We start from the raw sequence: 27,708 nt of genomic DNA on the forward strand, positions 1-27,708 counted from the left end.
AGACAGTCAAGACTCTTCCTTCCTGTCTCACGGTGACGCATTAATTCCACACATTGGCATTTTCTAGGCTGGCAGCCAAGTGTATGCCTGCATTAGGAAAACATATGTATCCGTGTCGGAAGCAAGCCTGGGTTAATGCATTCACCCGTTTGTATTGTGCTCCCCATGTGAACCTCCCAGGGGGCCTGTAAAATATAAAGCAGCAGCCGACGTGATGCTCATGGATAAGCAGCATCATGCCCAGTTAATGGTCTTGGAAGAGCCTGTAGCTCATTGGTCGGTCCTCTGAGGCTCAATCGCCGGTATCTTAAGTTGGAAGTCAGCAAAGTCTAACCTGAAATCTGCTCCACTGGCAGTCAGTGGGAACATTGAATGAGCTGGGTGGACCAGGATCTGACCATGTTCCAAGCTTCCCATGACCTATTATTATTATTATTATTATTATTATTATTATTACTACTACTACCCCACCCATCTGGCTGGGTTTCCCCAGCCACTTTTGGCAGCTCCCAACAGAATATTGTAATGGCATGTCTGCGTGCGCGCTTCGTTTTTCGCCGCTTCTGCGCATGCGCATGACGTAATTTTGAGCGCATGCGCATGTGCAAGCGGCAAAACCCGGAAGTAGTGCGCTCCGTTACTTCCGGGTTGCTGAGGAGCACAACTCAAACTCGAAGCATATTTAACCCGAGGTATGACTGTATGTGGGAAGCTGCCCAGAGTGGCTGGGGCAACCCAGTCAGATGGGCAGGGTAGAAATAAAATAATAATAATAATAATAATAATAATAATAATAATAATAATAATAATAATAATAATAATTGAATAAGATGTCTGTTTTCATCGGAGAAATGTTGAAGGGTATGAGACAGATACACAAACCCACACCCACACTGCAAAAAGACAAGTGTTAGGTCACAGAATGGGGGTGGGAATGGAAAAGCAGCAATGACTGTGTTATGCTATGGCCTTGCACCCCGGCAGCCATTTTGTGTTAGACCATGTCTCCATGGCAGCCATTTTGCAACTGGCACTTCCAGATGGAATTATGAGCACATTTGTGCAGTCCTTGTCTGTACAATGTCCTCTTCTTTCTTCTAAAGCAGTGCAATGAATTGTTGTAGTTAAGTATCCATTGCCTTTCGAAGCCTTTGGCTGAAGGAGCTTCTTTGTTGCTGCTGCTGCAAGGTTGTGTTATGAATAGAAGGGTATGAGCAATGGCTGGTAACATTGTCTCTGTGATGAATCACAGCCACAGATGCCCTCCGTGACACCAGTTGGCAAAGCTTCCTGCTTACCGTGTGATTGCTTGCCTCCCTTCATTTCCCAATAGCTCACTTTAACGAATGTGTCCCCTTGTCTCGCATGGTGAGCTTAGCATTGTGCGTGCAGCTCATTTAGGCTTTAAAGACTCTCCTGAGACGTAGAGGCACCAGGTAGCTTGGTGACAAATGAGACTTGGTCATTAACATCCAAAGGGTACAAACAGAAAATTAAATTGCCTTCTGCAACAAGTCCACGGAAAGCACCCCTGTACAGGAAAAAAAGAAAAACACCTAGAAATACATTGTGATAATTACTGTCTAAAATGAAGAGCCTTGAAAACCTTCTATTTATGTGACTAAGTGAATCTGCAGTTAAGAACAGAAGAACATGAGAAGAGCCTACTGGATGATACCCATCTAGTGAGGCACCCTTTTCTCCCAGAAACCCACAATCAGAATTCAAGTTACAGTGGTACCTCGGGTTACATACACTTCAGGTTACATACGCTTCAGGTTACGCACTCCACTAAGCCAGAAATATTACCTTGGGTTAAGAACTTTGCTTCAGGATGAGAACAGAAATTGTGCTACGGTGGCGCGGCGGCAGCAGGAGGCCCCATTAGCTAAAGTGGTGCTTCAGGTTAAGAACAGGTTAAGTACGGACCTCCAGAACCAATTAAGTACTTAACCCGAGGTATCACTGTATACTACTACTATTCAATAAAAGCTTGTGAGCTGCTTTGATGGCGGATGTAAATGTCATTGAAATTCTACTCAATATTGATCCAGATTAGATTCCAGTGTATAGTTAGCAGAGTAACAACTTAAACACATTGCAGGAGTCCCAGAAAATAGACCAGAGGCAATTCTAATTCATCCAGCAGAGCTTTACTGCTACTGAAGGCAAATGAGCATAATGGTCACAAATCCAATACATTCAGGATTGGCACTGTCCATAAGAAATCCAGTTGCAGCAGACTAGACTTAAATTTACAGTAACTTATAAGAAGTCTAAACCTTAACACTAAGCATACTATGTACATAACACCACACCAGAGGGAAAAGAGATAGAAAGAGAAAAGTGAAACCCAGGCTCCTTCTGGCCTTACTTTTATAGTCAGCATGACCTTGACAGAAGAGATAAGAGAACCAGTTCAAGCCATGATATTTTATTCTGTTTTTAATCTGTTGGGAGCCGCCCAGAGTAGCTGGGGAAACCCAGCCGGGTGGGCGGGGTATAAATAAATTATTATTATTATTATTATTAGCTGTACTTAGATTCTCTGCAGAAATAACCCAAACATCATGAACCTTCTGCTTGTTTCTTTCACACAGAGAAGCTTCCAGGACCCTCTTGAATTAGGCAGAATAGGAAAGATCAATACTTTCTGCACTAAGAAAGGCAAACCGACGGTAAAGGTAAAGGTAAAGGGACCCCTGACCATTAGGTCCCGTCGTCGCTGACTCTGGGGTTGCGGCGCTCATCTCACTTTACTGGCCGAGGAAGCCAGCGTACAGCTTCCGGTTCATGTGGCCAGCAGGACTAAGCTGCTTCTGGCGAATCAGAGCATCACAAGGAAACGCCGTTTACCTTCCCGCCACAGCAGTAACTATTTATCTACTTGCACTGTAATGTGCTTTCAAACTGCTAGGTTGGCAGGAGCAGGGACCAAGCAATGGGACCTCACCCCATCGCAAGGTTTCGAACCGCCGACCTTCTGATCGGCAAGTCCTAGGCTCTGTGGTTTAACCCACAGCGCCGCCTGTGTCCCTAAACTGACAGTGAATGTGTCTAAAACTGAGTACTGGTCCTTTGGGGCAGAAGCCAAGGAAATCCACAGTAGGTGCAGCCAGAGTCAATGAGAGACAGAAGCAACCAATTCTGGCTAGGGTAGAATCCTGGAGCAAGACTATTGCTCTCAAGCCACCTTAGTCAAACCAGTTTCGGGATGCATTCAGTACCAGGTGATTGGCTCTGACATCTAACCTCACCATCTCAGGGAAGGTGCAATGGTTGAATTGTCCTTAGGAAAGGGAAATACCTTGCTGTTTGATGGAATCGTCTCATTCCATGATTTCTAAAGCTGTCTCTTTCTAGAGATTTTGGCACCCCGCTATGGAAAACATTGCTGTCAGTCTCCGTTCTCTCCGACCCAACTATTTATATATTCTTTTCTTGCACCCAGCTGTTTAAAAGAAACAAATTAATGCCCTTACTAGCAGGCTTCCTCACAACCACCACTTAGCATTAGAAGAGGCGGGTCCTTCACTGCCTGGAAGAGGCTCCTCAGAATGGATCGTAAAATGAGTTTGGCATCTGCTTCCTCATTTCTTGTCCCGTATGCCAACAAGAAAGAGGCAGACACACAGAAGGGCCCCCTGCAACCAGTGTTATTATACTGTCAAAGCTCCTTCCATTTGTCAAGAGATGTTCTCCTGCCTAAACAGTTCCATGTGCTTTGTCTATAATTCTCCCCTAAAGCCCCTCCTCCTCTCTCCCCCCACTTCTGCTTTGAAACCTGGAGAGAATAATCTGCATAATTTGGTGTGGTTCTCACTTTTCCTGACAACTCCATGCTGCTTCTTATTTGTGACTCCCCTGCTTTGCAATGGGGAAGAGTGGGGCAGGATGTCGCAGTCAAAAAGGCTGTTACAAAAGTTGGGTGCTAACCACCAACCCGCCGACTGGTGGCAAGATCCCATGGGGTTCCGGGTACTCAGCAGGGGTCTGTATTCCTTTCGAGGACTGAGACACGGCAGAGGCTGCTGTAGCTTTAAGAAATATGGTTTATTCACCTTTTTACACTTGCAACACGGGTGGCGCTATGGTCCAAACCACTGAGCCTCTTGGGCTTCCCGATCAGAAGGTCAGCGGTTCGAATCCCTGCAATGGGGTGACCTCCCGTTGCTCTGTCCCAGCTCCTGCCAACCTAGCAGTTCAAAAGCATACCAGTGCAAGTAGATAAATAGGTACCACTCCGCCAGAAAGGTAAACGGTGTTTCCATGTGCTCTGGCTTCCATCACGGTGTCCCGTTGTACCAGAAGCAGTTTAGTCATGCTGGCCACATAACCTGGAAAACTGTTTGTGGACAAACGCTGGCTCCCTCGGCCTGAAAGCGAGATGAGCGTCGCAACCCCATAGTCGCCTTTGACTGGACTTAACCGTCCAGGGGTCCTTTACTTGCAGCCTGCATGGAGGGAGTCCAGATCTTACAGCACGATCGTTTCAAGAGGGATTTGTATGCCACCAGCAGCCAGCCTGCTCAAGATGGATTTCAGTCTTCTTTCATCCCTTCTTTTTCCCAGCACACCTTGCTAACAGACTCTTTTCCGACCACCTCACACCCAGTTACCCTGGAAACCTTCCAAACCCTTCCAGTCTCTGCTCACACCTCCTGACAAGGGGAAGGACAATTTTCTTGTATTGTTTCTTAATGGCCCTAGTTTGGCCCTAGCTTAGCCAGGTCAGTAATTCCTCTGCAGCTTGTATTTCTCCCTTCACTGCCCAAATAGCCCCAAATCCTACCATTTATTAATTTCTAGTGTTTAGGAGGTGGGTGTTCCCCTCCCAAATCTATAACACCACATACCTTTGCTCTGGAATCAAGTAGAAAGAGAGATGTCAAAAAGCAATTGTAGCCTTCCTGGGGTTCATTGGTTTCAGAAGAGACGGAGATTTTCACAGTTTGAACAGTGGGGGCTGTTGCTCAATGGTTTTCAAACCAAAGTGTCCTTTTGCACAGCTCAGTGCTAAAAAAAAGAGTAATTGGTCTTTCTGATGGACTTGGGAATTGAGCACCTTCGTTCCATTTTTGTACTTGGGTCCTTGGAATAGAAACACAGGCATGGATTAAAAAGAAAAGGAAAAAACCACGACCCTGAGCTTCTAACATGCTTGTTAGCAATAGCAGAGAGAACGTTAACTACCTCCCAGAGGCAATGCCTCTTGTTAAGTCTGGCTCAGTGGAGGAGTAATGCTTTGCATGCAAAAGGGCCCAGGTCCAATCCCTGGCCTCGCCAGGAAAGGCTGGGGAAAGCTCCATTCCGCACTTTAAACAGCCATGCCTTCCCTGCAAAGAATCCTGGGAAATGCCCAGAATCCTAGAGGAGATGATAATAATAATAATAATAATAATAATAATAATAATAATAATAATCACCACCACCACCACCACCACCACCATCTGGGTGTGTTGAAACCATCATGGGGTTGAGTAGGTGGTAATATTACACACACACACACACACACACACCTCTGTCTGTTTCATCATCATCATCATCATCATCATCATCATCATCGTTTATTTATACCCTGCCCATCTGGCCGGGTTTCCCCAGCCACTATGGGCAGCTCTCAACAGAATATTAAAAACACAATAGGACATCAAACATTAAAAACTTCCCTAATCAGAGCTGCCCTCAGATGTTTTCTAAAAGACAGATAGTTGTTTATTTCCTTTACATCTGATGGGAGGGCGTTCCACAGGGCAGGTGCCACTACCGAGAAGGCCCTCTGCCTGGTTCCCTGTAACTTCACTTCTCGCAGTGAGGGAACAGCCAGAAGGCCCTTGGAGCTGGACCTCAGTGTCAGGGATGAACGATGGGGGTGTAGACGCTCCTTTAGGTATACTAGGCCGAGGCCGTTTAGGGCTTTAAAGGTCAGCATCAAGGCTTTGAATTGTGCTTGGTTGGAGCCAATGTAGGTCTTTCAGGACCGGTGTTATATGATCCCGGTGGCCACTCCCAGTCACCAGTCTAGCTGCCACATTCTGAATTAGTTATAGTTTCTGAGTAACCTTCAAAGGTAGCCCCACGTAGAGCACATTGCAGTAGTCCAAGCAGGAGAGAGAGTTAGGAGAGAGAGTGCCCTGTTCACCTCGCAGAACTACAACCCCCAGAGTTCCATGGGAATATGGCAGCAGCATACCATCGGCTGCCAGCACCCAGTTGGAGGGCGGCATGAAAAGACACAACAGCTCACGATGTCCTGCTAGCCCCGCAGGCTGGCAGGGTGTCGTGAGCTATGCACCCACAAAAAAACTGCAGCCTGGGTGACAGCCCCCGCGCCCCCATGCTATGCCTCTGGAGCATGTGACCTGTGGGATGTGAAACACAAGAGCAGTAAAGTACAACATTCCTAGAGTGAACACGTTTACACATGGGGAGGAATGTTTGTCCAGCCAGCAGGTAAACTTCCTGTTTCCTTCTGGGCTGGGACAGATTTCCTCTGCATGTGACTAGAGGTGGGCGTGGCCTCACCTGTGCAGGTAACGACAAAAGCAAAGGGCAGGGTAGCCATCTCTCTCCCTTTTGACTACATGCATCGAAGAAGCAACATCTGCTTAGCCAAAGATGCTCTCTTGGCTCCAGCCAAGAGAGGACAAAGGGACTGTCTTCTTATGAGATAGTTTCTAGGTGTATGTTACTTTTCTAAGCTAAGTCTGCCTTCTGGGATCCTATTGTGAACAGAATGATGTGTGAGTAAACCTTTTTATACTTTTATAGAAGACTGTGTCGTATCTTGTCATTTATGAATGAATAAGGGGGAAATACCAGAACAGTTATTATAGAGGCTTTAGCGAGCCTGAGCAAACGCATCTGCTGTGCAAGTTTAAAAAGGGGAATGTTACTCTGCTAAATTGTGGAACTTGTTAACACAAGTTGGAAAAGGATATAATCCAACAATATATCCTCTCCTGCATCCCTGAACATTCCCACATGACCTCTGTGGCTGCTCTGTCTACTGTCCAAGGTCAAGACCCTGGTTCTTCCTTCCTAGGGTTCCTTTTCTGTAAGATGGTCTTGAGCCTGACAGCCCTTCAAATAAAGGACTCATAGAATCATAGAACTGTAGAGTTGGGAGGCACAGCAAAGGTCATGTAGTCCATAAAGGACCCTCTGCAGAGACAGTTTCCTTCTGACAAGTAGGACACATCACGGCCCTTAGAGTAAGTATAGTATACCTCCGACCAAGTGAAGTCTGGGGGAAAACTCTGTAGACTGTATGTTTAACTCAGAACTGGTAACTTGACATGCACCACTCTCCTTTCTGTCGCAAATTTGGCTGCGTGTCTTGCTGTCTCCTCTTGCCGCTGTGATCCCATCACTCCTCTGCTTCGCTAACTTCCTTGGCTTTCATTCATCTTTTGTATTAGAATGTTTGAGCTATCTTTCATCTCAAATGACTTCATTCACTCGCTGCTCTCTAATCTTTCATCTCTGCTTCAGCTCTACAGTTCCATCCTGCCCCCTCTCCTTGTTAGACAGAAGCAAACCCTCTACACGCCTGTGTTCAGCTCCCTCGGCCCTTATCTTTGGAGTTCCCTTGCTATCGACATTTATTCTGCTGCTTCTCTGTCTGCATTCATTTCACTTCTTAATTCTTACCTCTTTCTTAGGCTTTTCCTAGATACGATTTCTGTTCATGGTTGATGTCTTTTTGTTCGGCTGTTTAACCATCCCTCCTGTTCCCCTTTCTTTAAATATCAAGTGTTTAAGATTGTGCTGTTTTGTTAATTTTAAAATGCCTAGCAGTAGGTGAGATATAAATAAAATACATAGAGATAAAATAGCGACCATCGTAGCATCAGCAACATAGGCACCAGTGTCTTGCCTAGGTAATGGAATGGATAAGAGCCAACAAACTCAAGCTCAGTCTAAATAAGGCTAAGGTACTGTTATTGGTTGGTTCCCTAGACCAGATGGGTGGGAGGTCAATAAAATACATAGAGAAAAAATAGTGACCATAGATGTTGCAGCAGCAGCAACATAGGTGCCAGTGTCTTGGACCAGTGTCTTGCCTAGGTAATGGAATGGATGAGAGCCAACAAACTGAAGCTCAGTCCAAATAAGGCTGAGGCACGGCTAGTAGGTGGTTCCCTAGACCAGATGGATGGGAGGTCACCTGGTCTTGATGGGGTTACACTTCCTCTGAAGTAGCAGGTTCATAGCTTAGGGGTACTCCTGGATCCTTTGCTGTCACTCAAGGCTCAGGTGGTGTCAGTGGCCCGGAGTGCCTTCCATCAGCTTCAGCTGGTGGCCCAGCTATGCCCCTATCTGCACAGGGATACCCTAACTACTGTTGTCTATGCTCTGGTAACCTCAAGGTTAGATAACTGCAATGCGTTATACGTAGGGCTGTCTCTGAAGAAAGTTTGGAAACTTCAGCTAGTGCAGAAATCAGCAGCCAGGTTGCTCACTGGAGCAAGATGGTTTGAGCATATTACACCGATCCTGGTCCGACTGAACTTGCTACCAATTAGTTTCTGGGCCCAATTCAAAGTGCTGGTTTTGACCTATAAAGCCTTAAACGGCTCAGGACCGCATTACCTCAAGGACCGCTTCTTTCCATATGAACCTGAGATCACCTTCTGAGGCCTTCCTTCGTGTGCCCCCTACCTGAGAGGTCCAGAGGGTATCAACACAAGAACAGGTCTTGTTCTGCAGTGGCTCCCCATCTGTGGAATGCTCTCCCCAGGGAAGTTCACCTGGCTCCTTCATTATACATCTTTAGGCACCAGGCAAAAACATTCCTTTTTAACCAGGCGTTTGGCTGACCTAATAAACATTCTATATCCTTTAAAATGTGGGTCTTTTGGGGAAGGGGTGTTATTGGGTTGTTGTTTTTATTTTGATTATATATATTGTAGTTTTTATGTTGCTCTTTTCTGTGAACTGGGTATTTGTTGTTGTTGTTTAGTCATTTAGTCGTGTCTGACTCTTCTTGGGCAGTATATAAATTCAATAAACAACAAATGGGCACCCTTCTCACCCTTAACCTGCCCCACGTGCTTGCAAACAGTGCAATGCCCCTGCTACTAATAATTGCCGTATTTTTTGCTCTATAAGACGCACCAGACCACAAGACGCTCCTAATTTTTGGAGGAGGAAAACAAGAAAAAAAATATTTCTGAATCTCAGAGGCCAGAACAGCAAGAGGGATCGCTACACAGTGAAAGCAGCAATCCCTCTTGCTGTTCTGGCTTCTGGGATAGCTGCGCAGCCTGCATTCGCTCCATAAGACGCACACACATTTCCCCTTACTTTTTAGGAGGGAAAAAGTGAGTCTTATAAAGCAAAAAATACGGTAATATTTGCAATATCCCAAATGCCTCTTCCCCTTCCTTCTAGCTGAGGCATGCACACATGTTTCTATCCTAAACTATTGGAAGGAATGCAGTTCTGAACCTCTTCCCCTTCTTATTTTCAGGCTGTGAAGAGTTACTGAAGGATGCATTGTCTGCTGAGGGCCTCAGACCTCAGCGCTACGAGACGGAGTATGTGGATTACTACTACCAGGTAAAAGGAGTCTCTGTTTTTAAAACCTCTGTGTGGAATTGGTCGGCGGAGGGTGGGAAGTCACGCATTCCAGCAATTTCTTCCACTTTGCACAAGGCCTCTTTCTGCAAAGTTGCATTTATGGATAGTGGATGTGACAGTCATCAACTCAAGGTGAAAACATTGGGAGAGCCAAGCAATTTATTTGAAAATTTGAGGGCATTTCAATGGCCCTGAGTACTCAGTGTATTTCTGGGCTCTGAGACTTATCTCTGGGGACAAGAAGTGTTATTTTCATGCAGATCAAGGTGCACCGGGTGGAGTTTGCAAAACTGAAAATTCTTTGTTGATGGAAACAGGGTTTGAGATCTAGGTTGCTTGACAAGGTCATGGTGGTTTCACATTTGGGATATAAAAGTACTTACAACGTTTTGCGTAGCTTTTCTGACTTGAAGGTTTCCTCGGTTTAGAGGAGCTTCTCTGTTGTCTAGAAGGTTGCACCAGAAATGACAATGAGACTGCAGCAATTGACTCAGTGGAAGTATGATGAATGTGCACATCCTGTTTCATTTCTGATTGTAAACTAGATTCTAGTTGAGTGAGCTTTTTCCAAAACCAGATGTTTGCAGGTGGAAAGTTCTGCTTCAGTTATTGGTGGCACCTGACAGATGGATAGTGTGGTTCAAGACAATACCAGATGAAGTTTACTGAAGCGTACACACACTCAAAAACTTATGGTGTTTTTAATATTCTTTTGGGAGCCTCCCAGAGTGGCTGGGGAAATCCAGCCAGGCGGGCGGGGTATAAATGATATAACAACAACAACAACAATTAATTATTATGCAGGAGGAGGAAGTGTGGAAGGCCTTGACTATACCAGTCAGACCTACCTCTCTCTCCTGCTGCACCTGTCCGTCAAGCTCCAGCCAGGTGAGCTGGCCTCCATTGCCAGAAAGAATTCAGCATGTGATGAGCCATTCAGCCACAGTTCTTTGAATAGTTTGAAAAAAAAATGGCATGGCAGCATGTTGTGTTGGGGCCCCTACAGAAAACTGCTCAACTTGCCACTGACTGCCTGTTTGTGAAGGCGCTGACAATCCTAAATCAGGATTCAACTCGTAATAGGATTTGTCCCAGTGCTCAGAATTGAGAAAAAATGTGAAGGGGGTTGTCTGATGGAAACTACCCCTCAGACTAGGGTGGTTTGACTTTAATTCTTACTAAGAATTAAAGACGAAGTGTGTCTGAGATATGGAGCCTGCTAGAAATCTCCTAGATTTCCCGTTAAAAGCAATTACAGTGTTTTTCCGTGTATAAGACGAGGTTTTTTTTTTATTAATAAATTGTGCTAAAAATTTGGGGTCGTCTTATACACAGATAGTGCAGAGGGGGGACGGGCTCAACAACTCTTGGCAACCTCCCCTCATTTTCTTAATTGTATTGAATTATATTGTATTTTATACTGGTTTTTGTTGCATCGATTAAGTGTTTTAAATTTCTTGTTAGACACCCTGAGCCCAGTTTTCTGAACTGGGAAGGGTGGGGTATATAAAAAAAATATTTATTCATTTATTTAATTTGGAGTCCACCAAAATAGGGTGTGGCTTATACACGGGGGCGCATTATACACAGAAAAATAAGGTATTCTTTGGATTGTTGTTACCCTGCCCTAGTGCCTTGCATGCATTCTGCTTCCTGGGTGGCGATGTAGGGATTCACCGCCATGCCTGCTAACGTCAGTAAAAAAATATTTAGCACCATGTTTGGGGGTTTTAATTGGTCTTGATATGCACATAGACAGAGGAGCATTGTAGCGTCACCAACGATCCTGCCTCTGCCGGGGGGGGGGGGCTCTATTTTCTAGGTTTCCTTGTGCTCATCCTCAATGAAACAGAAATCAATAATTCCTGGGCTGTGTGCCATGCACTTGCCCTTTTCTATTTACTGAGAGCTGCTGACAAAGAGTGTGATCCTTTGCTCTACCGCACAGAGACACATCACGCAGCATCAGACCTTGTGCGCTGGGTCCAGAGCAGAGATGATCCTGCTCTGCCCCCCCCTTTATATTACTATCCTATCTCCTTGCGCCTTTTTAACTTTTGCATATTAATTTTTAAGTTCCAGCACCGACTTTTTTCATGTATTCCTTAACGCATTCCCACTCTTTATTAATTTTTTGATTAGAGTAGCCTCTAATTGATGCTGTTAATTTTGCCATCTCCGCGAATTCAAGAAATTTGATTCTCCATTCTAATAATTCTGGTATTTTATCAGTTTTCCAATTTTTTGCCACTGGGATGCTGACTGCTGCGGTTGTGTAAAGGAATACATTCCTTTTATCCTTAGAGATGTCACTCGATACTAAACCCAGCAAAAATGCCTCTGGTTTTTTAAAGATTGAACTCCTAAATATCTTTTTAAGTTCTTCATGTATCGTAATCGAGAATGGTTTCACCACTTTGCACCTCCACCACATATGATACATTGTCCCCACCTCTGTTTTGCATCTCCAACAGAGATTTGATTGTTTTTTTACACATTTTTGATAGTTTCACTGGGGTGAGGTTCATTCAGCTTTTTAAGGTACTGCAGTTAAAGAAAACATATGTGAGGTAATATGGATTCACTCAAATTCCAGTGTTCCTCCCCTTCACAATTAATTAACATAGCAACATTATGCTGCACAGAGTAAGACAACAAAATAAGACAGGGCTGAAGAGACGAGTGAGGGAGAAGAAAGAGGAGAGGGGAGAGGAATGGATGAGCAAACCAGTTACAGTGGGACCTCAGTTCCTGAACGGCTTAGTTGGTGAACAAATCTGCTCCCAAACCCTGCAAACCCGGAAGTGTTTTGGCTGTCGCCATTGTTTCCAGGGCCAATCAGCCCATCAGAAGCCGCACCTTGGTTTTAAAACGTTTCGGAAGTTGAACGGACTTCCAGAATGGATTGAGTTTGAAAACCAAGGTACCACTGTATTTGTACGTTGTTTCAGTTTTTCTGCCCAGGAGAACCAGCAGACCAATCTGAACCCTGCGTCGTGCCACACAACTTGGTTCTCTTGGGTGACATTTGACTAAGTCTGACTTGGAGTAGCACAACTAAAATTAATGAACATTACTAAGTGCCCTTGATTAATTTCAGTGATTCTGCTCTGACCAAAACTTAGCTGTGTTCATTCAGTGGTCCTGTGAATGCTCCCTCCGAGTTTGTTTTTGAAAGCCTAAGCTCATGGCTGTGATGCTGAGAAATGGCCACAGAGTGTCAGTGTTAGGCAAAGTAAGACACCTGTCTGTTCTCTTGGCTCCCTCCAGCTTCCCATAATGAGCAGCTGCTGCTGTTCAGTCTTGGGGTGCCGAATCTCCACCCCAGAAGAACACAAGGGAGGAAGAGATGTTATTTTCAGCTTCCCAGGGGATTCGGCTTTGTCAACAACAATGAGAGCGTCTTGCAATGTGACCTAGCAAAGTGTTGGTGCTAATTTAATGTTGAATAGCAGGGTGGTTGCTAAAACAATGTGCAACTTAGGTTCCCAGTCAGCAGGCAATTGCATATATATCCACAGCTCCTGTTTTCCTCCAGCTGATCTCATTGGTGTTTCTGTGTTTTCCATGTCCAAAACTCTTCCTCTCCCCAGATTCTTGCCAATGCAATGGGAAGTGCCATGGCAGAACATGGAACCCATGAAGACGTTGTGTCAAAGAGCCAAAGCAAATAATTAGCAGGCATTGTATATTTGATGTTCAACGTGACACTGATTGTTCTCTGTATATTGGATAAGGAGCATTTGATAAGTCAGTGGGTGTGAGCCCAGAGCCCATTCGTGCTGCAAAAAAAGAACTGGAGAACCTGATATTTGTGCATGCATTGCGACGAACCTTTGTTAGAAGGATACGAGGCTGCAGCAAGCGTACCTGGGATGTGGCGTTGCTGAATGCCAGTGGCCAGAGCGTGTGTGATTGGCTGGTACAAACATTGCATGAGATGGTGATAGTGGTTGTGTGAATGGGTGGAAAGCGTGAGATTGGGTTAGTGAGTGGGAGGTGATGCTAGTCCTGCTCACAGTAGACCTGCTGAAGTTAATAAACATGATGAACTTGGGTGCATTAATGTTCAGTGAGTCTAAGTAGGACTTAGCTGAACGCAAGCTAGGGGGCGGGATTCGCCTAACCAACCTCATCAGCAGAAGCCCTGGGCAAGGACTTCTTCTTGTGTAAAGGGGATTCCACCCATGCAGCCCCACTCCCCAAGTTGGCTTGGGGGACCCCTCCCAAAAAAAGCTCATGTGAGGAGGAGGTCGTTCCATCTGTCAAGCTGCAATGCATGTGCAGATAAAAATAATTGGAAGAGGACAACATTGAATTCTACCCAGTGTGTTTTGCATTGTTTGGGAGTTTGCCTAGTAATTTTCTCTGATCTTAGTTACGGTTGTGGATATTGCATATTTATCTATTTGGAACTTTATAACTATAAACCATGTTTATTGTATATTTATGTACATGGATTATGTATTTTCCTTATTTTAAACAGATCTGTGGATAGTTAGTGTTCTGTAAACTGAAATAATGTTAACAACTTGTCTCTCCCTTTATTCCTCTGTCTTGTCCAAACATTAACCCTCAACAAGCTTCTTTCTTATTGATTTCAGTGGGGCGTGGTAATTTATGTGTGCATGTTAAATTCCGCACTCTGCCATGGGTGCAAATCATAGAAAGGCAGCTTAGGAGTTCAAATACATATGAAAATGGTCTTCTTTCAGCATGGTGAGTTGCGTGATTATAAAGCCAAAGGAAAGGCAATACAATGGCAAGGCAGGAGTGGGGCTAGGAGGAAATTTTCACTTGCCAGCAGTGCTCACCTGTCTTCCCAACAGTAGCTCAGTTGGTAGAGCATGATGCTTTGAATCTCAGGGTTGTGGGTTCAAGTTCCCTGCATTGCAGGGGGTTGGACCAGATTACTACACAGCCACCTGAAACCTCCAGATAACAAGGAAATAGATGGAGGAAACTGCAACTAAGACAGTAAGACAGTGATGCAGTGGTAAGTGAGAGGGAAAGGTGCAGGGTTGAGGCAGTGGGGAGATCAGCTCCAACTGCTGTCAACCTCCTCCGTTCTCCACCAACAATGACCTTCACTGGGGACTCCAGGTGAGCAATGCCTCCACACACCATTTTGCCCTGCCAACTGTTGCCCCCTACCAGCTGGTCATGACCTGTGGCACTGCCACTCCATGGGACCAGTCGTAAGAAGGTAGGCAGATGGGGGGTTGTCAAAGAACAGAGAGAATTTGGTGGGGCAGTGATTCATTTTACCTAATGGACCAGCCTCTTCTTCCATCTCAGTAAATGAAAAAAATAAAGTTGCACTACATTGTACGGAGGGGAGATACAGTAGCTTCATCTGGCATTGATTTGGAATCAATTGGACAAGGTTTGGACCATTTACTTGTGACCCCGGTTTGAGTGTCAATTATTCCATTAGGGGGCAGCACAAAACGTGGGGTTTGCAGCACAAAACTAGCACAAAGTTTTGGCACCTGCTTGGAGTCCATTGGACAAGGCTGGATTTTTATTTATTTTTTGCATTCACTCATGACCCTGAATTGTTGTGTCAATTAGTCGGTTGGGTGGTGGGGGCATGAAATGGGGGTTCATGGCACAAAATGGCACAAAACTAGCATTAAACTTCGGCATCTGTTTGGGGGCGGATTCAGAACCTTGGGGTTAATGAAGTTAGATACAATGGTGCTGCTCATTGGTTAAGATTCTCATGCGGCGCTGGCTCTGAATGCTGTTGGCTGCTTGTACCTTCATTCACATTTATCCCCCCCCCCCCACCCTTGTTTGTGCCCTTGCAGGCCCTCTATCTCTCTTGCTCTCCCCCACCTCCTTCTTAGCTGTCAGTCTGCCTCCTTAGCAAGGTAAGGAGCTAATTGTATTTCAAAAGGTGTCAGCCCAGTCTGGAGCAGTTTCTGCATACCTGCCAAGTGATTCAATACACAGCATGAACAAGGAGGGAGGGAGTGTTGAAACATGACAAATAAATTGGGTTGGCTTCTGGGATGGAGCCCAGCACACCAGCTGATCTGTGGCTTAGAAAATATTTGCTGGAGCAATTAGCGAGTTCCCTACTGAGGCTCCAGTCTTTCCCTTCTCCTCCCCTCTCTCAAATCCTGCTGAAAGGGTCAGTTGGCCATCATCTGCTGACACCAAGACCAGGTCAAAAAGAAAAAAAAGGCTGAGGTAATGGTTGTGGCTCAGTTTCTACACAAATTAGCAGCTTCAAGGAGAGTGGGGAAGTGAAGGGCTGGTTTTTATCATAACCCAAACAGCTTAGCATCATAAGTCTCAACTGGAATCAGAAGTAGTGGAGAGGGAACCGCCTTATATTGAGACAGGCCTTCAGGTCCATCATTCTAGATCAGAACTGCCTACTCTGACTGGCAGCAGCTCTTTGGGATTTCAGGCAGAGAACAATTCCATCTCCACCTGGGCATGCCAGGGCATGGGTAGCACTGTGGTCTAAACCACTGAGCCTCTTGGGCTTGCCAATTGGAAGGTCAGCGGTTTGAATCCCCACGACAAAGTGAGCTCCTGTTGCTTTGTTCCAGCTCCTGCCAACCTAACAACTCGAAAGCACGCTGGTGCAAGGAGATAAATAGGTAACACTGTGACGGGAAGGTAAACAGCGTTTCCATGCGCTCTGGTTTCCGTCACAGTGTCCCGTTGCGCCAGAAGCAGTTTAGTCATGCTGGCCACATGACCCGGAAAGCTGTCTGTGGACAAACGTCAGCTCCCTCGGCTTGAAAGTGAGATTAATGCTGCAACCCCATAGTCACCCCATAGTCACCTGCAGTCTGAGAAGCCAGCACAAATCTCTGCCCTTAGACATTAATAGGAAAAGGAGAGGTGATATTTCAGTCTTATCCCTCACATTTCTTGTATTTTGTGTTTCCCCATCATTCGCCAGCTTCCTTGCTCAAACCCTTCTGCTGTAATATTAAGAATGAGAAGGTTTCAGGAGAAGTCTGATGGTCACTAGTAGGCAGGCGTGCCCCCTTGCCCCTGGGACAGTGGGTGCCCAACACATGCTGATCTGCATCACATGAGGGTGTGTCAATGTGCCCATGCTGTGGAGCAGAACCTGGGGAGCCCTTGGCCCACTCACTGAAAATGTGTGGGTGCCACCCCCCCCCCATAGATGACCCCTATGCTAGTAGTTGTCAAGGAGTTTGCAAGTTTTAGCTCTTTTTTAAGATTAAGAGAAGGGACGCAGGTGGCGCTGTGGGTTAAACCACAGAGCCTAGGACTTGCCAATCAGAAGGTCGGCGGTTCGAATCCCCGCGACGGGGTGAGCTCCCATTGCTTGGTCCCTGCTCCTGCCAACCTAGCAGTTTGAAAGCATGTCAAAGTGCAAGTAGATAAATAGGTACCACTCCAGCGGGAAGGTAAACAGCGTTTCTGTGCACTACTCTGGTTCACCAGAAGCAGCTTAGTCATGCTGGCCACTTGACCCGGAAGCTGTACGCCGGCTCCCTCGGCCAATAAAGCGAGATGAGTGCCGCAACCCCAGAGTTGGTCATGACTGGACCTAATGATCAGGGCCCCCTTTACCTTTACTAAGATTAAGAGAACACATAAATGGCTTGTCTCATGGGTTCTTGATTCCTTTATCCCAGAGATGGGCTGTCACTGGCCGGCCTATGGGTGATCGAAGTCCCGGCTGAGGACATCGGGACCGGGGGCAAGATGGTGGGGTGGGAGCAGGAGCGAGAATCCAGAAGCCAGGGTTCTGAGGGTCAGGAATCAGGGACTCATGAAGTCAAGGGTCCAAGGGTTGAGAAGCAAGGAGTCAAGAAGCGGAGGTCCGAGGATCAGGAAGCAAGAAGCCAAATGCAGCAAGGCAGGAGACATGTTGCTGTGGCCAAGAGCCGAAGGGAAATGCTGACCTTATATCCCTTCCCGGCTCTTGCCACCAGGTGCAGTGAGTTACCAAGCGGCCTCATCTGTGCGGCTGTGCCTTGTCTCTCCAGAACAAACTTAGGAAGGCCCCAGTCCTGCGAAGCCCTACTGGTCACAGGGCCTGGCTCCTGCACACACTCCTGACATGGGCCAAGAGCCACATTCCATTTTGGGCAGCGCTCTGGGGGCTTGAAGAAAAGCAGAAGCAGCTTGGAAGGGAGGAGAGGAGTTTAGGGATTTCTCCTCTCTCTCTCTCTCTCTCTCTCTCTCTCTCGGATCGCTCCTTGCCTTTTAGCTTCCGCTGTCGGTTGAAATAAGTCATCTGAAAGACAAAGGGGACCCAGGGGCACAGCAACAGTGATGGCGAACCTACATTAACAGACATTTCACATGGCAGGAAAAATCGATCGTTATTTAAAGTGCTGCACCCGCGCTAGCCCTAATGGCGTTTGCTTGAGGGGAGGAAGACCTGTTGCGGGAGGGTTTCCTGTTGACGGGGGAGAGGGGCAAAATACCTGTCCATCTTGCAAGGGTACTGTGAGTTCAAAACATGGCGGCCTGTGGCGAGCTCTGGTGTGGGCTGCTTCCTTGCAGAAATGGTGGGACACAAGCACGTCATGTAAATAATGCTCTTTATTCTCTCCCCCTCACTTAAAAAAAACCAATAATTCACTCTTCCGTTCTGGCTTTGGTTATATCTCCAGATGTGTGGCATTTTATGTATCGCATCTGAAGATGAAAGTTCCCCACTTCCTTCCTTTGCCCACCGTGCATAGTCAAAAGCAATCAGCTCAGCATCTGTTTGTAATCGCTAGGCACAAAAGGGGTCTGCATTTCCTCCCAGCAGACTGATGTTACTAATCCGGAGGGTGACAAATTCAGCAGTGAAATAGCTTACCAAGGGAGACTGTGCAGAGTCCCTCTGCATGGAGGTTTAAAAGGAAAAGGAATCAGTCAAGGATGCTTATAAGGATATCCAGTGAGAAATCTATTTCATCCTTTCCACCATCATCATCATATTTACTACCCCACTCTCTGCCACTATCAGTATTACATTTATTATGCCCTCCCCCCCCCTTCTTCTTCTTCTTTGGCGATCAATCATAGCTGAGTAAGATTGTCTTCCATGAACACGATCTTAGGGGTATGTCCGTAGGTGGATGTGGAGGCCAATTATGGATTCACACGTCCTTCCACAGTGGGGACATAGGTTTCCGGGCAGGAGCTGATAACAGTGAGGGTTTGCCAAACCCTCTTTAGCACCTTTTGTCCTGAGTTTGAGCGTCTTCAAAGTCCATGCTGCCTTGGGTAGAGGCTGTTCTCCAATTGGAGCACACACCAGCCAGTGTTTCCCAATTGTCGGTGTTTATATAGCGGTACCTCGGTTCTCAAATGTCTCGGAAGTCGAATGTTTCAGTTTTCAAATGCCAAAAACCCGGAAGTAACTGCTTCAGTTTCCAAATGCTTTTCAGAAGTCGAACATGCTACTCAGCTTCCGTTTTGAGTTTTCCATAAGTAAATGCTTCTGGAAATGCATGCTTCAGTTTTTGATTGTTTCGGAAGTCAAACAGTCTTCCGGAATGGATTACGTTTGAAAACTGAGGTACCACTGTACAGCCTTGAGAGAGTTTTTAAACCTCTTTTGTTGACCACCAGCATTACGCTTTCCATTTTTAAGTTTGGAATAGAGTAGTTGCTTTGGAAGAGGATCATCAGGCATCAGAACAACGTGACCAGTCCAATGAAGTTGATGATGAAGAACAACTCCCCCCCCCCCCTTCACCAGCAGGTCCCAGGGCAGCTTACAACCATTTTAAGATTCAGAATGAAAAAAATAGGTAAAACAAATTACAGCCACAGGAACAGGGTTGCAGCATCACCTTCTTCTGGGATTTGTTTTGATTTTGCCAAGTCACTCTGGGAGGCTTCCAACATATATGAAAAGGTAATACAACATTAAGCATTAAAAAAGTTCCTTATTCAGAGCTGCATGCAGATGTCTTCTAAAGGTTGTATAGTTATATATCTCCTTGGCTTGGTGGTCACATAACCAGTCACATAGCTAGGGGGGTGGGACGGGGGGCTCACTGGGCGGCACTTGCCTTGGGGGCAGCACACCGGACCCCAAGGTGTCGCCCAAGTCTAGCACCCCACAGCATGACGCACCGTTCCCCAAAGCAGCGTGGCCCAGAGCTGTACCCACAGGGCACTGAGTTGCTGCGTCCCCCCACCGCCACCACCAGAGGGTGACTCAGAAGGACACAACTGGAGCACGCTGACCCTGTGAGCAGGGCTGGTCCTGCAGCGTGCCTGAGCCACGGTGTCTCTCCTGGGAGTGATGCAATGGCTTGGACATCTACAGGCACCGCGCTGCCCGAAAAAGCAGCGTGGTGCTGGCCTCTGCCCGCAGCCTCCCCCTCAGCTGCCCTCCAGACTCTGTGATGCTCTATGAAAAAGCAACACAGAAGTCTCTATGGCAAAACCTTTTTATTTGTCTATTTTGAATATCTCGTATAATTGATGATATTGAAACTTCTAGATTTGAAGCCGATATTTGTTGTTGTTGTTGTTTAGTCGTTTAGTCATGTCCGACTCTTCGTAAGCCCCTGGACCAGAGCACGCCAGGCACTCCTGTCTTCCATGCCTCCTGCAGTTTGGTCAAACTCATGCTGGTAGCTTCGAGAACACTGTCCAACCATCTCATCCTCTGTCGTCCCCTTCTCCTTGTGCCCTCCATCTTTCCCAGCATCAGGGTCTTTTCCAGGGAGTCTTCTCTTCTCATGAGGTGGCCAAAGTATTGGAGCCTCAGCTTCAGGATCTGTCCTTCCAGTGAGCATTCAGGGCTGATTTCCTTCAGAATGGAGAGGTTTGATCTTCTTCCAATGAAAATAGGGACATGCTAAGGTAAAATAAGGTAAAAATAGGGACATTCCAGAATCAAATTAGAAACCAAGACTGTCCCTGGAAAATAGGGACACTTGGAGGCTCTGTAACCAAGCTCTGGAGAGGTGGGGGACTTGGGTTTGCATCTCAGTTTGATTCCTAGCAATGGCAGAAAGTTTTTGCCACTTAATCCTTGCTGTTTGGGGTGGGAGCAGGGAGATACTTAGAGACTCCTGCAGTGACTTTCCACGTCTCTGCAGGGAGAAAAGCTCCATTCTGCTTTGGTTGAGATGTGATTATAGGAGCATGGTTGCATTGGGAATGAACATGTTGCCATTATTTATAGCTATAATCCTATTATAAAAGTATAACACAGTGCTAATAGACAGGCCACATATTTCCTTCTCTGACTCTGAGCTTATTGTTCCCACAAAGTGCAAGGCTTTCGGCAATTCATCTTCGCTCTCTCTCCACCCACCCATCCTGCATGCGCAAACGTGCGCATACAGCATCTCGAAAGCATATTCCCTACAATTTCCAAGAAATCCCCAAGTGGACAATTACCCAGCGTGGCAGAAGAATAATGCACCACCTACTAGGGACTAATTTAAATGGAAATTGCCCGTGTTCACCTGACAGTCAGCTGAATTACATGCTGAATTTCTACAGCCACATGCTAAGAACCAGTGCCCTCCCTTTCTTAGTAAATAAAAAGCATGCATAAAAATTATCAACCTCCTCGGGGTTTAAATACAACAGTAAATTGAGCAAAAGAGTTCCTGCGTCTTGTTACAAAGGCAAAATGAGAAAAGAGTCGTGGTGAGTTTCTGCAAAGTGATCTTGTGTTTAAGAAATGGTCTGTTTTCAGTGAAGTAGGTACTGTCTTTGAATGGGAGCATAATAGACCTCCCGGTGGATTATTTTATCTCGTATTTCTTACTTTGCTATGCTGCCCCTACAGGCCAAAAACAGTGGTGCACTTTTGAGTACAGCAACCTTCTCATTTTCTGTGATTTCACGTGTAGGATCTCTTAACTGGCACCTGATAGGAATTCTTCCCAACCTCCACATTAATTTTCCAAGAGCATCTTCCAAGCTGTCTCAGATTTGGGCGTAATAGTTGCAATGTCATGAAACGTGAAGCATATCCTATGGGCAATGTGCATGCCCCCTGCCTTTGCTAATGTGACCCAGATATTGCCAGTGTACTAATTGGTGGTATCTGTCGGCAATGTAATAATTCCCCAAAGTGCATTTAGTACAGTTTGAACTGGGGGGGGGGGAGGGTATAACTGCCAGGAGCTCTTCCTACTCTCAAGTAGGACCCTGGCAGAGAAACATGCATGACTGGCATGTTCCCTCCCTCCTGGTCAGTCGTTCGGGAGCTTCAAAAGCTTTCTTCAGCCTGAACATCACAGCAACCGATGCCAACAGACATTGGCAAACTTAGGGATCCGCAGAGTCTTCGCAGCTTGCGTAACAGACCTCAGCAACTCAGCATTTTGGCTAATCTACTTTATTTGGCTAATCTACTTTAACCCGATGGGAGGTTATTTCCTTCCACTTTGGTGAGAAAGTGCAGCTCAGCACACAGTCCAAAAAGATTTCTGCCCTCCTTGCACACTGAGAGGATTTCAACTACAGTGGTACCTCAGGTTACAGACACTTCAGGTTAGAGACTCCACTAACCCAGAAATAGTGCCTCGGGTTAAGAACTTTGCTCCAGGATGAGAACAGAAATTGTGCGGTGGCAGCAGCAGGAGGCCCAATTAGCTAAAGTGGTACCTCAGGTTAAGAACAGTTTCAGGTTAAGAACGGACCTCCAGAATGAATTAAATTCTTAACCCGAGGTACCATTGGAGTGGAGTGGAAAGAGCTATTCTTATTCAAGCATTCAATTGGGCTGGGGTCATTGGGGTGTAATGAAAATGTAGCAGGAGAAAATAGCACCTGAAAAACCATTGTAGGCATTGCTCTCGAGAGATTCGCGCAACTCCATTGTCAGCTGCTGAGATAGCGCTGTGAAATTTCAATTAAAAATTAAAACATGATACAAACGGCTTGACCTTTGCTTAATAAGGATGCAGAAATACTGTGTGGAAGAAGAATTGTGCAAGGGAAAAGTTTTCCATCTGAGGAAAGGGAAAGCCAAATGGAGAGGGTCCGAGAAGAACGCTTGTGTGTGCAAGCAGCAGAATGGGAAGGAATGTGTTGTCATCGATTTGAGATCCTAGAAAGATTCACAGCAGCATTGCATGGAGTGTGTTCAGGCTTCCGCAACTTGTGAACCATCAAGCTGACATACGTATATGCCAGCCCATTCATGTGCTGGATATAAATTGTCCTAGGTTTCTGTTGTTGTTGTTGCTGCCTGCCTGAGACTTCAAAATAAAGATGGAATGCCAAGCACCTGGCTGAGAGATGTTTGCTTCTGGGACGACAGCAGATATCAATTTCTTCTTCCTGTAAGCTCCCACACCAGCACAAGGAGTAAGGTGCCCACCCACCTTGGTTTTCTGGTAATTATACCTCACAGAGTTGTGTGGAAGTTCCCTGGGTCATTTGGCCCTTTTTAATAGTTCCCCTTTCTCCTAGAAAGACCACGCAATACTTGCTTCTAAAGTATAAAAATAACATGACTAAATGGGCACAAGATATAGGTCATAACATAATGTTTGAAGATTGGGAAAGACTGTGGAAAACTGATTTAAAATTTACAGACTGCTCTTTGCTGAAAGAAAACTACATGCAAATGATGTATAGATGATATATAACACCAGTGCAGATAGGAAGAATATATAAAATCGGCTCAAATATATGTTGGAAATGTAAGGAAAAAGAAGGGACTTTTTACCATATGTGGTGGGATTGTAGTAAAAAATTTTAAAAATTGGGAAATGATATACAATGAGTTGAAGAAAATGTTTCAATTAACATTTGTAAAAAAAAAAAAGTCTGAAGCATTCTTGTTAGGGATTGTGGGAAAAGACTGGCCAAGGAAACTGAAAAACATCTTCATGTATGCGACAATGGCGGCAAGAGTTTTAATAGCACAAGGATGGAAGAACGAAGATATCCAGACCAAAGAACTGTGACAAGAGAAACTAATGGACTATGCGGAATTGGCAAAATTGACACACAAACTACGTGATAAGGACAACTGTGACTTTAAAGAAGAATGGGAACCTTTTACAAAGTACGTAAAGAAACAACAAAATGAACTGGACTCCTTGGCAGGTTTTGAATAAACATACACAAATTTATTATTGGTAGCATATAGATAGATAAATTAAGGATCTTTACAATTTTATAATATGCAGAAAATAACATGCTGAAAAACCAGAGAGAGGCGCTGAGGGAAGTCTTTTCTGGAGAGAGGGAAGGAAAAACGGGGGGGGGGGTGAGGATGATATGTTTTTGGTAAATTGTTATCTTGAAATTCCTAATAAAAATATTCAAAAAATAAAAATACTGTAAAGTATAAAAATAAAACAGGACTTTTACTTGCCATACTTTCTCCTGTCAGATCGAATGTACAAGAGATTCAGGTGATACTTACGTTACTGGAACATATTTACATGAATTTGCATCTGAGACTGACTGATACAGACTGGTTCTTGAGGCAGGCAGCAGCAGAACACATAACACACTTGCTGCTCTCACAACTGAAACTCTCACACGGTTGATAACTGAACTAACTGAAAAGGACCTGCCTCAGTCAGTATATATGTGACATCACAAGATTCTATGCTACAGCATTAACCCTTTGCATAGTTCTTTGTATTCACCATTCCTACGGGCTTATTATCCTCATCACATGCCTTATGCACTCTCCCTTGCCAAAGGCTGGTCATAATGTGAGGTGCAATGGGGGGGGGTAGGTATACAACTGGGTATATTGATACCAAAAGTTTATTATTACCTCTTTTGAGCCTTCACAGATCACCCCTCTGATTCACTCAGCCTACCAGGTGCAACCTGGCAATTCAGGAGATCAGATGAGGAATCCATGCGATGGCAACTAAGGGGTATTTTTTCCTCTCGATTGAAATGCATAGTGTTTGAAGACTGGGACATTCACAGGGAAACCAAAATGCTTGTTTACATAGCTATTGTACTACCGATCTTACTGTATGCATGTGAAACATGGACCACTTATAAACACCATCTCCAACTCCTTGAAAGATTCCATCAATGGTGTTTCTGAAAATTTTTACACATAACTTGGGAAGACAGGCAAACTAATGCCAGTGTACTGGAAGAAGCAAAGATCACCAGTGTCAAAGCAATGATTCAACATCAACTTTGTTGGACTGGTCATGTTGTGCGGACGCCTGATTATCATCTTTCAAAGCAACTATTCTATTCCAAACTTAAAAATGAAAAGCATAATGCTGGTGGTCAACAAAAGAGGTTTAAAGACTCTCTCTGGGCAAATCTAAAAAATATGTAGTATAAACACTGACAACTGGGAAACACTGGCCTGCAAGCGCTCCGATTGGAGAACAGCATTTACCAATGGTGTAATGGGCTGTGAAGATGCTCAAACTCAGAACGAAAGGGAGAAACATGCTAAGAGGAAGGCATGCTTGGCAAACCCTCACCATGATCAACTCCTGCCCAGAAACCTATGTCCGCACTGTGGAAGGACATGTGGATCCAGAAGTGGCCTCCACAGACACTTACAAACTCACTTTTAAAACCGTGTATATGGAAGACATGGGACGCGGGTGGCGCTGTGGGTAAAACCACAGTGCCTAGGGCTTGCTGATCGTATGGTCGGTGGTTCGAATCCCCACGGCGGGGTGAGCTCCCATCTTTCGGTCCCAGCTCCTGCCCACCTAGCAGTTCGAAAGCACCCCTAAGTGCAAGTAGATAAATAGGTACCACTTTACAGCGGGAAGGTAAACGGTGTTTCCGTGTGCTGCGCTGGTGCTGGCTCGCCAGAGCAGCTTTGTCACGCTGCCACGTGACCTGGAAGTGTCTCCGGACAGCACTGGCCCCTGGCCTCTTAAGTGAGATGGGCGCACAACCCTAGAGTCGGACACGACTGGCCCGTACGGGCAGGGGTACCTTTACCTTTACCTTTTATATGGAAGACAATCTTACTCGGCTATGAGTGATCACCAAAGAAGAAGATTTTTTCCCCTCTGCTTTCCACATGCCCGTAAGGGAGGCTAGTAAAAGGAAATCCAGTTTGTCCTCCTTGTACTTCCTTCACTTTGCGAGTGCGTTTACTTGAAGCTCAACAAGGAGACGGCGGTATTCAGTTTCTCAATTGCCCACGGCTTTTGAATCCTCCAGGCTCCTTTGGAAATCTTGCTCCAGTGGCGGATGCGGTTTGGATCCCCCCCTCCCTCTCCCTGGCCTACTTCTTTACTATATCCTTGAGAGGATGTTTTGAGCATTTAAGGAGGATTCTGAAGCCTAATTGGGTCAGGAGCACTGAATCAGAAAGTTAAGCATATGGTAAGCAATCCTCGGGCGTTTCGGAGAAGGCATCGCCTGCATTGACAGAATGTACAGATCTGCCCGGGCATTAGAACTCTTAAACATCCATTAAGGATCTGAGGCTAATTTCTCAGCTGGTGCAAAAGGTGTCCCTGCTCTATTAAGAGGGAAACGTCGTTTGCCTCTCTTTGCGGTGTTAGTGTTAATGGTTGATGTCTTGAGAGCTAGCTGTATTAGCCAGCTGCAGGGAAAACCTACAGAATTGCAGCACTGTGGAGACCAACGAATTTATTGTGGCATGTGGCTTTGTTGTCTAGAGTCCACTTCACGGGATGCATGTATAGCTATCCTAAGCTGATAGGTACTTCATATGTAAGTCAAGGGGATTTTGGGGTCAGAGATTTCTAAGCGATGGGGTTAAAATGGCAAAGAAATGTAAAAAGTTCATGTCAATGAAATCCAATTAAGAATTACAGTTACACAAAATAAACACAGTGGTGTATGCATAATAAGTGTGATCTGAGCTGATGAATCAAACCATTACATTGTTTTTAAAATAAGGACAAACCCTTCAATACTGAATTAAACTTTTTCTGCACTTTCTTCTAGTGATATGTGACAGCTACGAGGTGCCCAAATTCAGCTATGGTGGAACAGTTGTTGTGTATGACAAGCATGTTCAGATCATCATCTCCCAAAATATTTATAGGTAACATCACACAGTCAGGGTCCAACCAACACGGCAACATAAAAACTGAATACTGAGCTATGGACTAGATTCTGAGTCCAAATGATCTGCGATATTTCGATCTGTTGCCAGAACTCTTGGTACGTCCAAACTTGCTAGTTTAATGGGGTTATCTTGTCAACAAGTTTTACGGCGGTACTGCCTGTAAGATTTAGATATTGTTTCTCTCCAACGGCATTTTTGGGTGGATTTTTTGCTGCTCCCTGACCTGCTGGCTCAAAATTCTTGCAGTGTGTACAACTGAATTTCATCTCACTGCATTCTAACAGAGGGGTGACATCACACATATGGATCAAGAAGGACTTGGACTGAGAGCCAGTGACCTACTTTCCCTTATAGACATGATGTCTTTTGTCCATTTAAAGTGGCCCAATTAGTGTGCCTTCAAAGATGAGCTCTCAGATGGAAGAAAGCAGCTTGGAGAATCATCTCTTTGTGTGTATTTTTTAATATTTTTTAAAAGAGGGAATGGAAGAGAGATTAATTATACTGATGAAATACATCATGGGCACCCAAGAAGAAAGTGTCATTTTGAAACAGTGACACTGAAGCAAAATATCTCGGGCAAGGGTGCAAAATTCAGATTCTACCTTTCTTAATCTTAACTGCTATACGCCACAGATATGTGCTGTTTCTTTCAGACTGTTTGAACACACCTGAAGCGGCTTTGTATTTTATCCAATAATTGGTCCAGTACTTCCAAAGGTAGGGACACGGGTGGCACTGTGGGCTAAACCACAGAGCCTAGGACTTGCCGATCAGAAGGTCGCGGTTCGAATCCCCGCGACAGGGTGAGTTCCCGTTGCTCAGTCCCAGCTCCTGCCAACATAGCAGTTCGAAAGCACGTCAAAGTGCAAGTAGATAAATAGGTACCACTCTGGCAGGAAGGTAAATGGTGTTTCCGTGCACTGCTCTGGTTTGCCAGAAGCAGCTTAGTCATGTTGGCCACATGACCCGGAAGCTGTACGCTGGCTCCCTCGGCCAATAAAGTGAGATGAGCGCCGCAACCCCAAAGTCGGCCATGACTGGACCTATTGGGCAGGGGTCCCTTTACCTTTACCTTACTTCCAAAGGCTCTCCAAGATCTGGGGCAGATATGATTCCTGGCTCTGCTGCTCATGAGA

The 27,708-nt window shown here is 45.5% G+C and overlaps 1 protein-coding gene across 4 annotated transcripts in view; it reads left to right on the top strand.

Annotated features, from left to right (window-relative positions):
- The window catches only part of RAB11FIP4 (RAB11 family interacting protein 4), a 191,976-nt gene that overhangs the window by 63,552 nt on the left and 100,716 nt on the right, over positions 1-27,708 (top strand). For all 4 annotated transcript variants that reach the window (XR_014561336.1, XR_014561337.1, XR_014561338.1 and 1 more), the window contains exon 3: positions 9,476-9,564. Coding sequence is in view for 1 of the 4 variants with exons in the window: in XM_083727544.1 (XP_083583670.1) it covers positions 9,476-9,564 (89 nt within the window). In the remaining 3 variants the exon portion in view is untranslated. The remainder of the gene's footprint in view (positions 1-9,475; positions 9,565-27,708) is intronic.

The sequence above is a fragment of the Podarcis gaigeae genome (assembly GCF_964106915.1).
Source record: "Podarcis gaigeae genome assembly, chromosome: 2".
Taxonomy (NCBI): Eukaryota; Metazoa; Chordata; class Lepidosauria; order Squamata; family Lacertidae; genus Podarcis; species Podarcis gaigeae.